We start from the raw sequence: 21,265 nt of genomic DNA, 5'->3' as shown, positions 1-21,265 counted from the left end.
TGACAGCTCAGAGCCTGGAGCCTGCTTCGGACTCTGTGTCTCCTTCTCCCTCTGCCTCTCCCCTGCTCATGCTGTGTTTCTCTCTCAAAAACAAATAAACATTCAAAAAAGAATAAAACTGAAAATAAATTTTTAAAAAATTCTCCTTGATTAATAAAGACTCTTGGGACACCCGGGTGGTTCAGTTGGTTGAGCACCTGACTTCAGCTCAGGTCATGATCTCACAGTTCCGGAGTTTGAGCCCTACATTGGGCTCACTGCTTGTCAGCGTGTCAGCACAGAGCTCACTTCGGGTCCTCTATCTCCCTCTCTCTGTTCCTACCCCACTGGTGCTCAACCAAAAATAAACATATTTTTTTTAAAAAACTTTCTTTGAACAGTAAAGATTTGCCATAGTTTTACTCAGCACACAAGTACATGCATAAAAAAATTCTTTTTAAAATGTGATGCATTAACTTTATATTATAAAATATGGGGAATATTATCCTCTCAGCTATAGAAGCTATAAAATATTCTAGCAAATGTTTACTTCTTGACTGTAAAGTTAAGTAATTGTCCCAATGATTTCTCTATAATGCCAAACTTGTTAATATGTTAATAACCTACAACTTCATAGCATTAACAGATCTAATCACAGCTTCACCACACAGTGGCTACATAATTTGGGGTAAGTCACGTTCCAAATAAGTGATTACTCTCCGTCTCTACTGAAATGAAACAGGATTATCTGATTTCCATTTTACAAGGTTGGAATAAGAATCCAGAAAGAACGTTAAGTATACTTTGCAAAACATAAAAATTATGGCAAAGATAAACTAAGAAAATAAGCCAACTTTTGGGGGAATACATAAATATAAACATGAATTTTAAATTATTCCTTTATAGGGCCTCAACCTTACTATTACAGAATTGCTTAAAAAAATTCTCAGGGGCGCCTGAGTGGCTCAGTCAGTTAAATGCTGACAGCTCAGAGCCTGGAGCCTGGAGCCTGGAGCCTGGAGCCTGGTTCAGATTCTGTGTCTCCCATTCTCTCTGCCCCTCCCCCGCTCATGCTGTCTCTCTGTCTCTCAAAAATAAACATTTTTAAAAATTAAAAAAAAAAAAGATTTCTGTAAAATAGAACTAAACTATTTCAGAACTTGCTATAGTTAGAAACACTTTTTGGTTTGCCAAGCAATGAACATTTGCTGTAATCACTATGCACCCATTTAAGAGACAGAGAAAAGGTATTTTTCCTATTCTCGGGAGATCTATGGCCCATGGGAGTGAAAGAGACCTGAAAAGTTAAATAAAACACCCAAACACTTTAGGATAAAAATAGAAGGCATCTCATTAAGCAGTAATTGATTAACAGCTAAAAGAAAGTATCACAATGACTGCTTTGAAAGTTAAGATGATTACCTTAGTTTTATCCTTTACTCAAGTAACTCTACTATCTAGTTATATTTATCATTCACACAAAATACCTTCAATTCTATTCTGTTCCCCCTTTCCTTGGCTTCTCCTAAAAGCCCCCTGACAGCCCTGTTCCTAGCCAGATTATCCAATCAACCTTCTCAGATACTATAATTCTAGGTATATATACTCCCCAAGTTCCCAGTACCCAGTAAACCTCAAGATCCAAGATGAGTCAATTTTCTAACCTTTGATTATGCTGTAACCCTTCACATCACAAATACTTATATGGAGTCCATCAAGGCAATGTGACTACTAAAAATGTCAGTAAGAGCCCATATTCTACCTCTCAATTACTACAGCCAGATACTTGAGTAAAGAGCAGTGCAGTGTTGTGAATAATCCAAAATAATTTATTCTTTCTAAATCCTCTGAAAAGAAGCACCCATTCAAAATCCACCTGTTTCTAAATCTTAATCTCCTTCATCTAGCTAAATCAACAGTTAATAAATAAGTCCCCATTAGGTAAGAGAGAAAAAATGCACAAAATCTGCAAGAGTAATTTAACATTTCTAGAACTATCAAAATTAAATGTGGATCTATTTCTTTACTCTAACTCCTGCCAATGTTAAGCACTGCCAGAAACCCACCATTCTCTAAGAATGTTTTCTTAAAACATAATCTAACCATTATCCTGGTAATATGTGACTTTGTTCTAGGAAGAAACAGTTGGAAAGAAAAAAAAATGAGAAAGAACATCTCAAAGGCTCAAATAAGTTTGAAAACCACAATTCTGCACTGTATACTGAAGAACAACTCTATCAATATGATAGCGGACAGCACCTCCAGCATTACAGAGGTGCCAGATGTACAGATCTGTACAGATGTGATGATACTCATCACCAATGTTTTATTTCATCCACCTTAGTACCTGATTCAAAAATTATTTCCTAGGTATGCCACCACCTGAGAAAAGGCTGGGAGGCACTGATAGGGTACACTAAAGAAGTTAAAACCTCAACTTCAAAATATTCTCCAATGAGAAAATCAAAGTCTACTTGATGTTATTGATCCTAAAGACTTATTTCATTTTACCAAGTAATCAAATCCTACATTTGTAGAGTATTTATGTTTTTAAGACACAGTTCCTCTCACAGCTTACGTAATCTCTTCAGCAGCAATAATATCCTGGTATGGGTAAGATAAAGAAATCTGAAAACTTTTTAGGTAAGACATGGTCAGAGCAGCATTTGTGTATAGTACTTTTTCCTAAACTGAGGATTCCTAACAAATCCTCAAAATATCCATTTCCTAACTTCCTTCCAAAGCACTAACACCTTCCTTCTAATATACTATGCAATTAACTTAAATATTTAGTTCTTATCTGTCTCCCTCAGCTAGACTATTATACCCACAAAGGCAGAGGTCCTGATCTGCTTTGGTTTATCTGCTTTATCTCCAGCACCTTGATCAGTACCCGACACAGTGGGCCCTTAAAAACTAATTGATAAGTAAATAAACAAATTTCATAATCTGGTTGCAGTTTTATATGTAATTCAGTTTTTTGAAGAGTTAAATTTAAGGGGTACCTGGCTGGTTCAGTCCATAAAACATGTGACTCATGATCTTGGGGTTTTAAGTTTGAGCCCCACATTGGGTATAGAGATTACTTTAAAAAAACAAAATCTTTACAAAAAACTTTTTTTGCTATTAAGATGGTCAGGAAAAAATTTTGTTCACCAAAGACAGAATAAACACACTGAAAGTAGTAATGTGTTTCAGAAGTTTGATTTATCTATATTAAAATTATTTTTCTAGTTACTACCAGAAAACCTTTATCAGGTATTTCAAAAATACACACAAAAGGAAAGGTTTTATTTTAACTAAAATAGGAAACCTTAGTTTTCCATTCCTCTAATCAGAAGACACTAAGGAATAAAGGGTAATAAGATACTCAGAGGTAGTACTTGGGACACAGAAAAATGCAGTGGCAAGTATTTTTTTTTTTTCTATTGCTTAAGTTGCCATGTAAAATCCAAGATTATCACCATTAAGTTCTGTACTGACTCAGTTCTGTACTTTTTTCTTTTAAAAACTGAAATCTGCCTTTTCCAGAACCCTGGAGTCTAAATCTAACCAATTAGTTATCCCTATAATTCTCCGTCAAATACAATATCACAAGTATTGTGGATTTAACCTTAATTTTTAGTCTTAAAACAAATACTTTTAATCTTAATACAAATAATCTTAAATTAGTCATATAGCCTATCTACTGTTCAACTAGTGTTCCACAGTTCCTTTTTTGGCCTCAAATGACGAAACTTCTCTAACGTCTCTGGGGAGGTTGGTGTAAAGTATAATGTTTCCTCAAATTGTTCTTGTTTTTTTCCCCGCACCATTTTGTGACATCCCTTCAAATAGGAACGTTATATACATTTTTCTATTCTGAAGGAAAGTCCAGAGTGAGAAGCAAAAGTAAAAATATCGCACGGAAAATAAGTTGAAAGGGAATAGATAAGAAAAAGCACAGAAGTAAATGTGAAGCAAATATGTCCACAAAAGAGGAAGATGCAGAAAAGAGAAGAAAAAGTGATCTTGCCTAGAAACGACAGAAAAAACAGAGGGGGGGATAGGGAGATTTGCTTATTCTTCTAGAAACAAAAGCACTAAATCCTTCTGAGAAAAATGTCAGTCTCTTTAAGATGATGTCAAAACTCTAAAAAGCACTCAGCTGACACTCCAAACAAGAGTTCTACCTTCTCTTCCTATATACTTTCATTAGAGCTAGTCTTCATCTGTAAAATTAAATGCAGCTATAGATAACACAGTCAATCTTTACAAAACTGCAGTTGTGGTTGCCATCTTTGCCTGGAAAACAAAACAAAACACCAAACTCCATGGCTTGGGGAAAAAAAGAATGTATTAAGTTGGAAAGCCAGAAAACCATGAACTGCTAACTCAGGTAGCTATGACACGGGTTAATAAACGCCTCCTACCAAACTAAGATTCCACTAAAGACCTGGGGAAGAAGGGCAAAGGGCTGTAGCCTTACCGCGATCACAAGGGTGGGGCACCGTAGAAAAAAAATTTTGAGGGCGAGCTATCCCGAAGGTATAAGGGGGCTGGTGACTCAGATCTCGGGGAGACTGCATACTAGGCGGCAAATGATGTTGATGGACTAAGGGCAGCTTCGGGGAGAGCTACGAAGTGAGCTGCCGGACTAATGCTCATTGAAAGTGCGAAGGCTAACAGAGGAAGATACACGGGGCAAAGGATTAAGAGTCAAAAGAGAGGAGAGCCGAGGGGCCGAATAGTCAGGGAAGCTGGGCGTGGGAGGCCTGAGCAGAGGCCGCGAGGCGCCTTTGCAGCCAGCCGCCTTCTCAGCTACCCCACACTCAGCCCCTCTCAGGGCCGCCCTTGCCCCAGTGACAACGGCGAAAGCAGCTGTTTCCGCTGGGCCGGGGACCGCGAAGAAGGCATCCCTGCGGCGGGCGGACAGGCCAGTGTGTGTGTGTGAACGACAGATGATTTCGAGACCACTGTCGCCGAACCAACGCCAAACTTCGCCCTTTTCCCCCCTCTTAGCCTTCTTTATCCCCCAACTTCCCGGCCGGCTGGTGTCCGCTTCGACCGACCGAGGACCCCCCTCCCCCGCCCTTCTTCTCGCCTTCTCTCACCCCTCCCCAACGTCCTGAGGCTGGGAAAGGACTGGCTACCAGGGCCGCTCCCGAGCCCGCCCGGGTGCCCCAGAGTCCCAGACGCCGCCCCTGACAAAACGCTTGCGTTCTCTCGGCGGCTCCCTCGCCCGCCCAGATGCTGCAAACTCCTCTCACCTGCATTGACGCCATGATGGAACCATCCCCCCAAGGCCGGCGAGGCCAGAGACGCAGGGGGCGGAGCTGCCGTGCTCGCGTCACGCCGCGGGGGCCCAGCATCCTGGGCGCGGGGGGCGGGGCCTCCGATGGGAAGGGGACGGCGGGAGGGGATTGGCTGGAGCGCTGGGCCTCCGTGGGGGAGGGGCAGGCGAGAGCACGGTAAATGGCGCTGTCGGTACTCAGTCACATCCAGCTGCCCGGCGTGCCCGGCGAGCTCACCTGCTGACCTGGTCGTCCAAGAAACGCCGCTCTGGTTCTGATCTCGCCATGGTGGTTGTTTTTTTCTCTCTATACCCCGAGATTTTGATGATGTCCAGTCCCGTGGGGTGTTCTTGTTTGTTTGTTTTCAACCACAGGTGTAGGGTTTACAGATTTTTTTTCCTTTCGCGTGGCTTTCCACACCACCATGCTCGCTTTCACACCCTTGGGGCCAGTTACCTGCGGGGCTGCTTTCTGGTCTTTACGGTCTGGAAAGCTTCTCATATTCCTAATTTGGGGGATAGAGACACAGATTTCTTTGTACAGTGGGACAAGAATTGAGAGCAAAACAGCACTTTGGTATTTTAAAGACAAGGATAGAGCTGAAACTTGCCTGAAAAGGGAAGTTTTTCTTTTGTTTGTGTGCTGTTGTCTCCTCACTACCCCAGCCCCTCAGTTTTAAACTTCACGTGTATCAGTAATAGGGTTGTTAGGGCATTCACATTTGTTTATAGAGATTTGATCCTAGACATAATGTGCCAGTGCACTTTATAATTTACACTTACAGCTTGTAGCACATCCGGACTTCTCTTCAGCTTGTTTCATGGTGGGCAGTTTTGTAGTCATTTGACCGAGGGATGTTTTTGAATAGGGAAAGCTGAGCATTCAGAATTTATTCTGGGAATGCACCAGTTCTGCCAACATTTATCAGAAGCCACAGTTTTAAAAGCTATCCCAAGACTGAAGATGTCATTGGTTTTTAACAGGAAAATGGAAGCCAAAGGCTTGTACCTCATGTTCTTTTAAAGATTTAGGTGGCTGATACATTGAATAGAATGCTTTTACTTTACCAGAAGGAACGCTTAAAATCTATCATTTTATTAACTTGGGCTCTTTTTGCAAATTTCTGTAAGATTTTAAATATAAGAGCAATGTAGGATGTTATTCTTCTCCCCCTAAAGATAGATCATTACGTTCTCTGAGAAATTCTCTAAAGTGTTTTCAAAAAGGAAAAAGATCTTTTAAAAAGACCGATTATTCTATAGTATAATATAAATGAATCATTCTTCATCACTGGAGAGGAAGTTATATTGATTTGCGTTTTCCTCTTAGAATTCCACCCTATTGCCAGAAATGGGCTGGTTTCCCTTTGTTGTGCAAAATCACTGTGTCCTTGAGGAATGTTTGGAGGGTCTTGGCAACCAGGAATCATCCAGAAGCATATCTGGTGTCAGCTCAGTTGTGTTGTCAACATTTCATTTGTAAGTAAAACCCATATATCCCAAGGAAAGAGGAAAGCTTTTCCAGATAAATTTTCTTCTGGAAATCTTTATCCCTATGTTCTCAGAAAATTTCTCCAGAAGGTCAGGTTTTACCATCTAAAGTTCATTTTATTTAGCTTTTTTTTTTTTAATGTTTGTTTATTTTTGAGAGAGAGCATGAGCAGGGGAGGGGGAGAGAGAGAGAGGGAGACAGAGGATCTGAAGTGGGCTCCAAGCTGTCAGCACAGAGCCCGATGCAGGGTTTGAACCCAGGAACCACGGAATCATAACCTGAACTGAAGTTGGCACTTAACCAACTGAGCCACCCAGGCACCCCAAGAGTTAATTTTATTAAAAAGCTGAGTCTTTAAGTATAAGTGACATCGGATGACCCCCACAAACAAAGCATTATGACATCAGCAGAACCAACAACCTGCCATGACATACTAATAAGAAAAGGAGTTACAGAATTCCTTACAACACTCCTCACAGTAAAATCAACATCTGGTCCCTTGGGTTATATGTATGTTAAAAAGGATCTTCATGGGAAGGATAAGTCAGTACCAACTATATCTTTCCTGGGAAATATTAAATAGTATATGCTTACTATCTTTTTCATTTTTTCTTTGATATGTAACAGAAAGATCCTGATGTACTCAGGAACTAAAACAATGACTTTCAGATGGGGTGAAGTGTATAGTATTTCCAGGGAGCATGAAATCTTTTTATCGAAAACATTTCATTATACAGTGTTTGAAGACTAGGCTCACATATCATTTCTTTACAGTGTGGGACTTAGTATCAGATAGGCAAAAGGCAAACTGTCTGACAATACCAAAAGTGGAGGAGGAGGTGAAGCTCTCATAAACTCTATAGGAGTGAAATGGGTACAATCCCTTTGGAAAACAGTTCAACGATAATAAAATTAAGATTTCCCATACCCTTAATGAACCTTTTTAATGGCACCATTTGCAATAAAAGATACAACAGGCGTATTAAACCAATGCAAATGTTTAACGTTGTTGGAATCCTGATTCAAACCAACTGTAAAGAAGATATTTTTGAGACAACTGGAGAAATTTAAACATAAAACGTATTTGATAATTTTTGATTTCCATGTCAATTACAAATGACCATCATGTTCAAGGAGGTGATTCTCCCTTATCTTACAAACTACCCCCCCCTCCACCTCCCTGGAAGACAAAAGAAAAGAGGACATACACAAGCTATGTATGTGCCTGAGGTCTTACCTACCAAGGCAAAGGCAGAGCCTGTGATACAGAGGACTAAAAGCAGCTGGACTTTCTGGCAGAAAAAGGGAGGAAATATGGGAAACCAGAGTCTAGTAACTTGAAGAACCTACAAAGTAATCACGGGGCAAATACTGCAATATTGATAATATAATCTGATTTATGAATGTTTGAGTTCTAGTGATGCACTAAACTGGAAACTTAGGAGAAGTCCTATGAGAATATGCTTGTTGGAGTGTGAAGAGGTAGAATTGAGAAGTTTTCACTTGAGTCTGTGTCTCCACAGATGGTTTGTTCGTAGTCTCCTACTGCCTGATCTCATCAAAGAAATGTAGGTAGTTCAGTAATCATTAGCTTGTTTATTGGATGTTGGAAAAGACACCAAGCTATGAATCCAATGCTTATAGTCTTATCCTACCTCTGTCATTAGTGAGCTTGGTCAGGGCTCTTAATCTCTTTGGGCTTATTTATCAGTAAAATGAGCAAGTCTGGCTGCATAATCTTGAAGGTTTCTTCCAGATTTCAAATTCCACGTACCTACTAGAGATAATCAAAAATTTAAATGATATATCCAAAATACTATCTTAAAAAGTCTAAGATAAAATGCAATGGGAATGCTGTACTATTTTGAGTTAAAAAATCATGTTTATAAATATGTTAGGAATGAATTTGACTTCACTGCAATTTATATAGACATACTGGGGGCCTTAGTTAACAATTTTAAAATGCTAGTGTAATCCAGTTGAGCTACAGATGGGATTTAATAAAGTAGCAAAAATTCCATATTCACAATTTAGAGTGATACTTTAAGATAATTTTTTTTAACATTTATTTATTATTGAGAGACAGAGAGAGACAGATCATGAGCAGGGGAGGGGCAGAGAGAGGAGGAGACAGAATCTGAAGCAGGCTCCAGGCTCTGAGCTGTCAGCACAGAGCCCTACGTGGGGCTCGTACTCACAGGGCTCGAACTCACAGGGCTCAAATTCACAAGCCACGAGATCATGACCTGAGTCAAAGTTGGATGCTTAACTGCCCGAGCCACCCAGGCGTCCCCGAGTGATAATTTAAGATAAGCATAACCCTGGGTGGCTCAGGCGGTTAAGCGTCTGACTCTTGATTTCAGCTCATGTCATGGTCACAGGGTCATGGATCAAGCCCTGTGTTGGGCTCCATGCTGAGCCTCTGCTCCTCTCCCCTGCCCATGCTCACTCTTGCTCTCTCAAAAATAAAACATAAAAATAAATGAAGTTTCCTTTTTAAAAAAGTGTAACCCAAACTAGTCATTTCATGTGAAATCTATTAATAAAGGACAAAGAAAATTAGCAAAATAACAAATGGTTTATATGTATGACCTAATATGTATGACTTATCCTACATGTCAAAAATAGTTGATTCACATATATATTTGGTTTGTAAACAAAATTGTGAATCGAGAACTTCGTCTTCACTTTTTCCCCTTTACCTGTCCCTCTAGCTAGAATTCTTTTCCCCATGTCTACATTCCTTGAGCACATTCCTTGTTTGCTTCTCCCCTAAACCTCTTATCAAACATGTTCTTAGCAAGTTATCCTATTTTTTTTTCCTTTTTGTCCATGGACCCACTCCACAGAAAAATGCACATACCTGTGAAATTTTGTATTTCAGGGAGTTACCTGACCTTCAGAAGAACTTCATCCAATAGCAGACGTGTATAAACCTCAAGGTAAGAACACCTCTACTGAAGAGGTAACTGTCATGATAGATAGCAGCTCAATCTCTTGACCTTTCAAAACCAGTTTATCCTTTATGTAGATATAATTTCGTAGCACTTGCTTTCTTTTGTTCACTTGTGTATTTTCCTATGTTTCTGAAAAGCAGGGTCCTGTGTGAAAAGCTCCAGATTGGGAACCAGAGGAGTTATATGCTTGCCTTCATCCTTCCCAGGGATGATATTGAAGTTACTTTACAACAGATGTGGCACAGGTGTGGCAAAGGTTCCAACCCTGCAGAACAGAAGCTGCTCAATGCTGGGGCAGGAGCGTGGATATTCCCTACCCGGTGGACCAGGTATCTGAAATTATAGGAAGATCTGGGGTGATTCAGAGGATTGAAGGATTTATTGGGGGTTTGAGGGAAGTGGCTATTTACTAACCACTACTGAAGTATTTCAGTGTTTTATTTTTTAGGGGGGTGGGTGATAGAAGTGTTCTGAAACTGGATTGTGATGATGGTTACCCAAGTGTATAAATTTACTCAACATTTTGAGCAATTATGTGTGAAGTTTATGGTATATAAATTATACCCTAAAGAGCTTTTTATTTCTATTTTTATTGTTTTTTTTTTTTTAAGTAATCTCTATACCCAACATGGGGCTCAAACTCATGACCCAAAGATCAAGAGTCGCAGGCTCTTCCAATTGACCCAGCCAGGCATCCCCCACCCCTCCCCCATAAAGCTATTTTTTAAAAAATAAAAGCACTTCAAGATTTTAATATATCCATACCAGTAAGTCATGGTTGGTCTTTGGACTGGCTCTCCCATTAATGATATGAGATTGAAGGCTGGGTAGGTATCTCCTCGGTCTGGACTTTTCCATCTGTAAAATGGGGAGTCAATTATTTTTTCAAAACTTTCCAGATAAATGATTTTCCTTGTAAAAAATTCCATAACTGTGTCATCATAATTCGTATCTCCCTCTTTTCACCTGCTCATAAGGCCATCATTGCCCAAAAACATATTTATCCTTTCTCTGCTGCTTAGGATGGATGGCAGCCCTACTGATTTTGTCCTTGCCAGATAGTTCTTTTTCATCTTATGACCTTCCCTCCTGCCTAACTTTCTCATCCCTTTTTTATGCTCCCTTTTGCCTGATCTCTGTTTACCATGTGTCAGAAAAGACTCTAGACTAGGAATCAGAAGGCCTACATTTGAATCCTAACTCAGCTACTTCTTAGTTTCATGATCTGGAATCGGTCATTTAAACTTTTCTGGACCTTGTTTCATCATCTGTAAAACAGGGACAAAAATGCCAACACGTGGTTTGTGGTAGAGTTAGGTGAGATCATTAATGTGAAGAAGCTTTGTGAACTGCATATCACCATCCAGTTGACAGGCAATACCTACTTTTTCTTCTGACTTACTCCAAGTTCTCTCTCCAGTGGGCAGATGACATGTTGGCTAGAGATAGGAAGTGGGGTGTGTGTGGCAGTGACTGAGAAATACCTATGACAAGATCCCCAAATTTCATACCCCTTGTGAACATAGAACAGTCTGGTCTTTGAACCAGACTGTGCTTTGAACTGAGCTTGCCATAAGCAAAGTTTCAAGGTTGGGATGTTGCCTTTCCCAGCCCCACCCAGTGTCCTTCCCCACATGTGGCATCCTTCCAGACCTGCCTTTATTAATAATAATGATGCCAGCTACTTGGGATTGAATATTTATATGTGCCATATAGGCAATGCAAGAGAGACTTGTATTTCCTGTATCATTTAATCTTTAAAACAGCACTATGAAATACATAAAACAATTCTCATTTTACAGGTAAGAAAACAGGCCTAGAGAGGCTAGGTAATAATTTGCCAAAGTCACATGCTTATCCATAGCAGAATCAGAATTCTACCTTGGGAACTCTAACTCTACAGATTGAATTCTTTAAAAAATCCTTCCAAATCTATTCTCTTAAGGACCCATATCAATGGAGTTTTATAATAAAAATAACTCTAATCAAATTGATTCATTTTAAACTCTGAAATTTAATAGGCAATGTGGATTTTACATTTTACCAAGAATATCTGATGCCCCCAAATATATCTAATTGTGACTTTTCAGACAGTTTGACAAAATAAAAAAATTGTGGTAATTTTGTCCAAAAAGCATATATTGAATGCCAGGCACTGGGGATCTAAAAATGAGTAAGAAACAGTCCCCATACTCACGTTGCTTACAATCAGGAAAACAGATGAAAGGATTTTGATAGAATATGGAAAAAGCGACTTACTTGCTATTATGGGATCATAAGTGGGGGGCACTTGTCCTTGTCTAGGAGCTTAAGACCACTTTCTGGAAGAACTAAGGACCTTGCAGAGGTGAAAAACAGTAAAAGAGAGGCATTCTGGGCAGAGGGAGCAGGAACCATGTAATTGGTGTTGAAAGGGAATGACAAGTTTGATATTGCCCAATTGAAACTGATGGAAGGAGGTGGGAGACAAGAGGCAGGCAAAACATGGCCTTGGAAGGCTTTGTTGGTTCATGAAGAGATTGGAATTTATCTTAGAAACCATTTGCCAAATGTGAGATGTTTTCAAATGGGAAGTAGTAAGACCAGATTTGTGTCTTGCCCTGACTTCTCTGGTGAGTGAACAGATTTAGTCAGGTAAGAGCAGAAAAGAAAAATCATAAAAGGAGGCTATTGTAAGTGTTTGACAAGTGGAGGATGTGGGCTTGGACTAGGGCATGTAGAGAAATAAAAGGAAGAGCTCTTGAGATATTTAGGCAGGGTAACAGATAGGACTAAGATTTGTTGTATGAAGGGGACAAGGAAAGAGTTAAGTGCCAGGTTTTTTGACTAGAAATATGGGAATTGGTAGATATAGAAGAAATGGAAGTAGAAGGGGAAGAAAAAATAATTCATTTGGACATGCTTCAGGATTTTAAATTAGCTATAGGACATCTGTCATGCCTTTTTCTAGGGAAATTGTAAAATATATCTCAAATGAATTCACTAGAAAATCCTCAGAACAGAGGCTCAGCTGATATGGAGGGCTCTTTTTCTGTCAGTCTTTGTGGTGAGCAAAATGGCTACTAGTCTACAGACTCATCCTACCAGCTAACTAGCCCTAGTGGATAGTTCTAGCAGCAAATATCTGGGAGGGCCTCCAATCAGCTTAGCTCTCATCAGCTCTATCTCTCAACACATCAGTGATGAGAGAGGTGAGGTACTCTGATTGGTTGGGCCTGGGCTGACTCTCCTAGCATGGGAGGGGGGCGGGGAGGCAGTCCGCCCCACTCAAATCACATGTGATGAGCTCTCCCATAAGAAAGAAGCTTCTCATACTAGAATGAGGGGAGATGACAAGAGAAATGCCTGAGAGACAAAAATGACAGAAGTCACTACCACAATTAAATGGAATATATTCAGCAGATAATCTTACATCACAGACTTAAGCTGGGAGAAGGTAGGGAGAAGCTTTCATTTAAGTGAAGTTTTAGATTGTGATATAACATTAGATGGCCTGAAAATTATAATGACTGATACAAGCTTGTTCTTGTGACAGAGGAATTGGAGAAGTTCTAGCTCTATCCTGAGATTTCATCAAAGAAAGCTCATGGGGCAGTTTTGAAAGTAGAGTGGGAGACTGCACCACATGGAGTACAGCTCATTAAGTAAAATGATTATATTTGAAACTATGAAAATAAAGAGATTACCCCAAGAGAGAGTTTAGGAAGAAGATGTTGCTGAGGTCAGAGGCTAGGGGAGCACTAACATTTAAAGAGAGAGTGGCCTAAAAGCCAAAGAGCCTTGAACAGGGAGTAAGTAATCAGTAATGTAAATTCATCCAAGAGGACTTATAAAAATTAAAAAAAAAAAAAGTTCAACTGAACTGGCAGTGTGGAGTATATCACTGATAGTCATCAGATTACTTTTCATTGGAATGAATTGTTGAGTGAACTGGTAAGGGAAGATATGGAGACATCAAGAGTCTTAGCTGAGAAGAGAAAGAAGGAGATGAGACCATACTCGAGATAAATGCCACGTCAAGAGTTGGGGGAAAGTTTTGTTTCTTGTTTGTTATCAGAAAGAGATTTGAGCAATTTCGTAGGCTAAAGATAGTCAATAGAGTGGGAAATATTTGAAAATGTTACCAACTGAAGAAGGAGGGCAATGTTGGTCATAATTATTTGATTTGATGTTGAGGAAGGCTCCTAATAGCTTCTTAAATCATAATATCATAGGTCTGGGGGAAATATAATCTTATGATTATAGGGTATATGAAATCACAGGGTAAATATAGTACATCCTCTTAGAGCATGAATTTTACTGTTGGGTAAATTATTTAAAACAGAATGTTCTTCAGACTCTGGGGATTTGAGGGTACACTTAGAATTACTTATGTGAAAATTTAGAGAATCATTAGGTAAATATTACACTTTATTCTGTTGCTGGCTCTGTTTGCTTAATTGGCTTTATCAAATGAAATGAAAAATGAACAGAGTTTAAAATTATCAGAGAAGCCAACTTTGAAGGGGATCTTCTGGCAAAAAGAAGATGGTTTGAGCAACAAAACAAGTAAGGACTGTAATAAACTGAAGCACATAATTGTATACATGGAAATATATGTGTGTATGTTTGTGTGTCATAAAATTTAAATTCATAACAATACTAAAAAAAAAAAAACCTCATTGGTCATCTTTAGAGTTTGCTAGGTCACCAACTCATTGGGGAAAGAGGAGAAAGATTAGCATTTTCCTGCCTTTCCTATATAAATTGTATTTCAAGGTGACCCAATAATTGATGAAAGGGAATTCTTTACAGAAGAATTACAGATATTGTACATGGAAGCTATGAAAAAAAAGAAAAAGAATAATTGTGCTAGCCCTAGTGAAATAATGGAACATGGCATCAATCATTAATGGGTGTCAAAGGAATCAATTTGAACAAAAGTTAAAGGGAACTTTTGTTATGGATGGAACTTTATTATGGATGGATCATACTGATATACCTGAATGAATTGATCAATTTTAATGTCAGTAATAGTGGGACAACCAGATAGTATATGCCTCTTGAAGATGATACAATAGGAAGTAATGTGAAGTGGTCTTGCCAAAAAAAAAAAAAAAAAAAATCTTATCAAGACTCTATATCTCATGCTCTGTTTATAGGAAATAAGGATGAGAGAGGTGCAAAATAGAGGAATTTATTAAACTGCATCATGAGGCTGCAAATAGCTAAAGTCAGATTATAGAAAATTCTAAGGACAAATGATATAATTTCTTCAATAAATAACAAAAAGAAGTGGAGGAAAACTCACAGAATGAAAGATAAGAGGATATTAAATAAATGTAGTTTTATAAACTTGTGTAGAACCTGATCCAAACAAACTATAAACAGACATTTTTTTCAATATATGAAATTTATTGTCAAAATGGTTTCCATACAACACCCAGTGCTCATCCCAAAAGGTGCCCTCCTCAATACCCATCACCCACCCTCCCCTCCCTCCCACCCCCCATCCACCCTCAGTTTTAAACAGACATTTTTGAGACAATAGAAAATTAAAACAGATTGGGGGTGCCTGGGTGGCTCAGTTGGCTAAGTGTCCTACTCTTGGTTTTGGCTCAGGTCATGATCTCACAGCTGTGGGTTTGAGCCCCACATTGGGCTCCGTCCTGATAGCACGGAGCCTGATTGGGATTTTTTCTCTGCACCCCCCTGCCCACCCCACCCTCAAAATAAATAAATAAATAAATAAACAAACAAACAAACTTAAAAAAAAAACACAGACTGGATATTCATTTTAAAAAAAGAATAGAGAAGAAATGATAGATATGGAAGACATAAAAATATTCATATATATAAATATATAGCCATAATTGATGACTTCTGAAAAAAAGCAAAAAATGGAACAAAAAATATTTTTAAATATGTAGTACAATAAAGAATATATATTTTGCTTCTGTTCCTGGTTCCTGACACAAAGCTCCTAAGTCCCTTGGAATTTTCTCAGTGATAGAGCATCATATGTTAACTCTTGACAGGCCCCTGTATATATTCAGGATGGCAGCTGATGGGTAAAAAGATCAAGCCTTGACTAGGAGCCTAGAATGCCAGTCCAACTCTCCAAACCCCCAGAGAGGTGAGAGGCACTGAATATTGAGTTAGTAATTGAACATGCCTACATGATGATATCTCCATAAAAACCCCAGAAACAGAGTTTTTTGGGTTTGTGAACACATTCCTGTGCTAGGAGGACAATTGTTTAAAGAGACTGAATAAATGTAAGACCTAGAGTTAGATATGGCAGGAATGTTGGGACCATCAGAGCAGGAATTTTTTTTTAATATGATTAAATACCAAAAACTTTAAAGGAAAAAGTATACAACGTGCAAGAACAGATGGGTAATTAAGCAAAGAGATGAAAATTTTAAGAAAGAACAAAAAGAAATGTTAATGATCAAAAACACTGTAACAAATGAAGAATGTTTTTGAGGAGCCCATGAGAGGACTGAACATGGCTGAGGAAAGAACTTCTGAGCTTGAGGATATGACAGTAGAAACTTACTTCCAAAACTGAAAAGCAAAGAGAAAAAAAAGACTAAAAAGAAACCAGAACAGAATATCCTAGAACTGTGGGACAACTACAAAAGGTGTAGCGTATAAGTAATAGGAACACCAGAAGAAGAAGGAAGAAAGAAAGGAACAGAAGCAATACTGAAGCAGGAATGGCTAAGAACGTCTCCAAATTAATGTTAGACACCAAACCACAGGTCCAGGAAACTCAGAGAATACTAAGCAGGGTAAATGCCAAGAAAACAAAAACAAAAAAATTTAAGTGTAGGCATAACATATTCAAACTGCAGAAAATCAAAGATAAAGGAAAACATCTTAAAAGAAGCCACAAGGGGAAGACAGCCTATAAAGGAACAAAGAAAAGCATTATATTCAACTTCTCAGAAACCATACAAGCAAGAAGAGAATGGGCTGAAATATTTAAATTGTTGAGAGGGAAAAACGACCAAACTACAATTCTGTATCTTGTGAAATTATCCTTCAAAAGGGAAAGAGAAACAAAGACTTTCTCAGACAAAAGGGAATCTATTGCCAGTAGACCTCCCTGGCAAGAAATGTTAAATGAAGTTCTTCAGAGAGAAAGAAAATGATATAGATCAAAAACTTGTAACTACATAAAGAAGACATCGAAGGAATAAGTGAAGGTAAAATGTAAACTTTCATTTTTGTTTTTCTTAGTTGATCTAAAAGATAAGTTTGTTCAAACTAATAATGGCAACGATGTATTCAATTATGTATGTGCATATATATTTATACAAACTTATGTATAGGTGAAATAAATGACAGCAATGATACAAAGGATGGAAGGGATGAGTTAGGATTATTTTGTTATTATAAATTAACTTGCACTACTCTTGATTCAGTATAGTGTTATTTGAAAGTGGACTTGGATTAGTTGTAAATGTGCAAACTGTAGGATAATCACTAAAAAACTACACACACACACACACACACACACACACACACACTGCTTAGGAAGGAAAGAAAATGGAATCCTATAAAATGCTCAGTTAGGGGCGCCTGGGTGGCTCAGTCGGTTGAGTGTCTGACTTCGCCTCAGGTCATGATCTCACAGTCTGTGAGTTTGAGCCCCGCGTCGGGCTCTGTGCTGACAGTTCAGAGCCTGGAGCCTGCTTCTGATTCTGTGTCTCCCTCTCTCTCTGACCCTCCCCCGCTCATGCTCTGTCTCCGTCTCTGTCAAAAATAAAAATAAACATTAAAAAAATAATAATAATAAAAAAAATAAAATGCTCAGTTAAAACCATAAAGGCATAAACAAGGGAAACAAAAATAGGAACAAAGAATGGAAACAAGTAGAAAACAGTGAAAAAATATGGTGGACCTTAATCCAACTCTTATCAACAATCACTTTAAATAAGACAGAGATTATCAAGGTGGATCAAAAAACAGGATACAACTATATGCTATGTACAACAAACATACTTTAAATATAAAGACACTTCTAGATTAAACGGAAATGAATAGAGAAAGATATAGCATGTTAACACGAATCGGAAGAAAGCTGGAGTAACTGTTTAATTCTAAACAGAGCAAATTTCAGAGTAAGGAAACTTATCAGGGATAAAAAGGGGTATTACATAATGATAAAAGGATCGATACTTCAGGAGAACATAAAAATCCTTAATGTGTATGCACTTTAAAGTAGCGTCAAAATATGTGAAGCAAAAACTGATAGAACTGCAAGGGGAAATAGATGAATTCACTACTTGAGATTTCAACACCCCTCCCTTAGAAATGGACAAATCCAGCAGGCAGAAAATAATTAAGGATATAGTTGAATTCAACATAACCACCAATCAACTGGATGAATTAACATTTATAGACTATCTCATCCAATAACAGCTAAATACATATTCTTCTCAAATTCACATGGAACATTCACCAAGAGAGACCATGTACTTGGCCTTAAACCACACCTTAACAAATTTGAAAGAATGGAAGTCATACAGTGTCTGATTTTAGACAACAATGAAATTAAACTAGGAAGAAAAATGCTCCTAGATGGCTCAGTCTGTTAAGAGTCCAACTCTTGATCTCAGCTCAGGTCATGATCTCATGGTTTGTGAGTTAGAGCCCTGAATCGGGCTACTCACTGTCAGTGTGGAGCCTGCTTGAGATTCTTTCTCCCTCTCTGTCCCTCCCCCACCCATGCATGCACCCTCTCTCTCTCTTCCTCAAAATAAACTTAAAAAAAAAACCTAGAAGCAACATAAAGATACCTGGAAAATCTCAAAATAGTTGAAGATTAATCAACACAATTCTGAATAATGCATGGGTCAAAGAAGAAACTGCAAGATAAATGTTTACAATATTTTGAACTAAACGAAACTACAACTTACCAAAATTTATGGGATGCAGTGCAAGCAGTACTTAGAGAAGTTTACAGCATCAAATACACATATTAGAAAAGAAAAAGGTCTAAATTCAATAAAATTTTCCACCTTTAGAAACTAGAAAAAGAAGAGTAAATTAAATCCAAGGTAAACAAAAGAAAGAAATAATAAAAATTAGAGCAGAAATCAATGAAATTGAAAATAAGAAATCAATAAAATCAACAAAACCAAATATGGTTCTTTGATAAAATAAATAATATCAATAAGCCTAAAGCCAGACTACCTAAGAAAAGAAACACATATTACTAATACCATAAATGAAAGAAGGAACATCACTACAAATCCCATGCACATTAGAAGGAAAATAAAGGAATATTATTATGAACAACTCTGTACCCACAAATTTGAGGGCCAAGATGAAAGGGACCAATTTTTGAAAGACATACTCTGCCAAAGCTCACCCAAGAAGTAATAGACATCTAAGTAGTCCTATGTTGGGGCACCTGGGTGGCTCAGTTAGTTAAGTGTTTGACTCTTGATTTTGGCTCAGGTCATGATCTCACAGACATGAGATCGAGCCCCACGTTGGGCTCTGCACTGGGTGTGGACCCTGATTAAGATTCTCTCTCCCTTTCCCCACTCGCACATGCTCTCTTTAAATAAATATTGTCCTCCATCTATTAAAGAAATGGAATCAATAATTAATAACCTTACAAAACTGAAAGCACGGGCCCAGATGGATTCACTGGTGAATTATACCATTTAGGAAATAAATTATACAGGGGCACCTGGGTGGCCCAGTCGGTTAATTGGTAAGGGAATTATCTGTCTCTCACAGATAAATAAACATTAAAAAAAAAAAGAAAGAAAAGAAACACAAAGTAAAACTGCACTGAGATACCATTTCTCAGCTCTCAGATTGGTAGAAATTAAAATAGTGTGGGAAAACAGGCACTTTTATACATTGTTGTTGGGAATGAAAAATGGTACAACCTCTCTGGAGGGGAATTTGGCAATATCTAGCAACAGTAAACATGCATTTACCCTTTGTTCCGGCGTTCCTGCTTCAGGAAATTCACACTGATTTACCCCTCCACAAATACAACATAAAATTTCTACAAGGTTATTGTGGAATTATTTATACTACAAAATTATTGGAACAATATGAGTCTATCCATAGTAGAACAGTTCATAAACTATGGTGCAATTACACAATGGAATACTGTGTAACTATAAAAATAATGAGAAAGATCTCTTTGAAGGTACATGGAATGATTAAGTGCAAAAATGCAAGGCATGGAAGAGGATACAGCATGCTATCCTACGCATATGAAAAAAGGAGGGAAAGACAAACACACACAAACATGCATACATACTCTAGCTCTACACACTGATAGGGCATAGAACTAATGATAATCCAGTAACAATGAGCACAGGACTTGGTTTCAAGTATTATTCCTCACTAAAAGGAAGTTTGGGGCACGGAAAGCTCAAGCTTAGCCAAAAACATATCATTGTGACAAAAAGTAAGTGTACACATAATAATGGGGACATGTAAAAAGGAACTAGTATCCTATTTTGAAGGGGTTCCCACTTGTCATATTGGTATATTTTGGTTATAAAAAAGAATAATTATGGTAATGAATCATAAAATATTAGAAAAAATCCACAAATCATAACAGTGCTCCAAAAGAAAAGGGAAAGGAGAAACTTCTCTTTTATAGAAGAATGTTGGCTAATAAATGAGGAAGTAATGATCATTAGAAAATCACCATTTTGTAACTACCAGTGTAATAACTGATTCAGGCAAAGATCATCAATGGACACTAATACCATTAGATAAAATGTTGCTGAAGAAGAGGATAGTCACAAATGACCAACCCTTAGATTACTTATAAATTTCAAAGGGTAAGGCATATTCTTTGCTAATAGAGATATTTAGCTGATACTGCATGAACCAAACAGTATTACCAATGAAGAGACAAACTGATATTATATGCCTCCTAGTGGGATTTAATGGTAAATATACAGCATTCCTTATTTAGTGTTTGACTAAAATTTTAACCTGAATCTAATCATGAGGAAACAATCAGTCAAATCCAGATAGTAAGACATTCATTAACACTGTTGGCCAGGGCTCTTAAAAAAATGTCAGCATAAAAAAAAAAAAGTCAGCATGACAAGTGTAACAGAAGAGGATTGTGCAAGAATTAAAGAGTAAAATGATGAGGTGCCTAGCTGGCTTAATAGAGCATGTAACTCTTAATCTCAAAGTCATGAGTTTGAGTCCCACATTGACTATAGAGTTTAAAGGCAGGTAGGAAGGAAGGAAGGAAGGAAGGAAGGAAGGAAGGAAGGAAGGAAGGAAGGAAGGAAGGGAGAAAGAAGAGTAAAGAGACAAAAAAAAGGCAATAAGTAATCTTTAGTAAATGCTAGATTTAAAATATGACAATTGGGGAAATTTTAATTTAACTGTATTGAAGTTACTTTATTGTACTCACTGTATTGTGGTTATGTATGAGAATAGTCTTTAGGACACCTGGGTAAAGGTGTCTGGATTTCTGCAATTTTCAAATGGTCAGTCAAAATTACAAATTTTACACACACATATGTATATGTATTCTACATAAAGAGCTATAGCTACATAGAGAAATGTAGAGAT

The 21,265-nt window shown here is 38.0% G+C and overlaps 1 protein-coding gene and 1 long non-coding RNA gene across 3 annotated transcripts in view; one reads left to right on the top strand and one right to left on the bottom strand.

Annotated features, from left to right (window-relative positions):
* UBE2W (ubiquitin conjugating enzyme E2 W) overlaps positions 1-5,359 on the bottom strand; it is a 73,025-nt gene extending 67,666 nt beyond the window's left edge. The window contains exon 1 of the mRNA XM_027064363.2: positions 5,229-5,359. Within this exon, the coding sequence (XP_026920164.1) occupies positions 5,229-5,330 (102 nt within the window). The 5' untranslated portion in view covers positions 5,331-5,359. The remainder of the gene's footprint in view (positions 1-5,228) is intronic.
* Positions 5,360-5,391: 32 nt separating this feature from the next.
* LOC106968397 (uncharacterized) overlaps positions 5,392-21,265 on the top strand; it is a 49,598-nt gene continuing 33,724 nt past the window's right edge. For both annotated transcript variants that reach the window (XR_008292715.1, XR_001429126.3), the window contains exons 1-4: positions 5,392-5,540; positions 6,582-6,730; positions 9,628-9,685; positions 9,841-10,029. This is a non-coding gene — a long non-coding RNA (uncharacterized LOC106968397). The remainder of the gene's footprint in view (positions 5,541-6,581; positions 6,731-9,627; positions 9,686-9,840; positions 10,030-21,265) is intronic.

Source organism: Acinonyx jubatus, chromosome F2 (genome assembly GCF_027475565.1).
Source record: "Acinonyx jubatus isolate Ajub_Pintada_27869175 chromosome F2, VMU_Ajub_asm_v1.0, whole genome shotgun sequence".
NCBI classification, from domain to species: domain Eukaryota; kingdom Metazoa; phylum Chordata; class Mammalia; order Carnivora; family Felidae; genus Acinonyx; species Acinonyx jubatus.
Note: the sequence above shows the minus strand (reverse complement) of the source record. Positions and strands in the feature narration are given on the sequence as shown.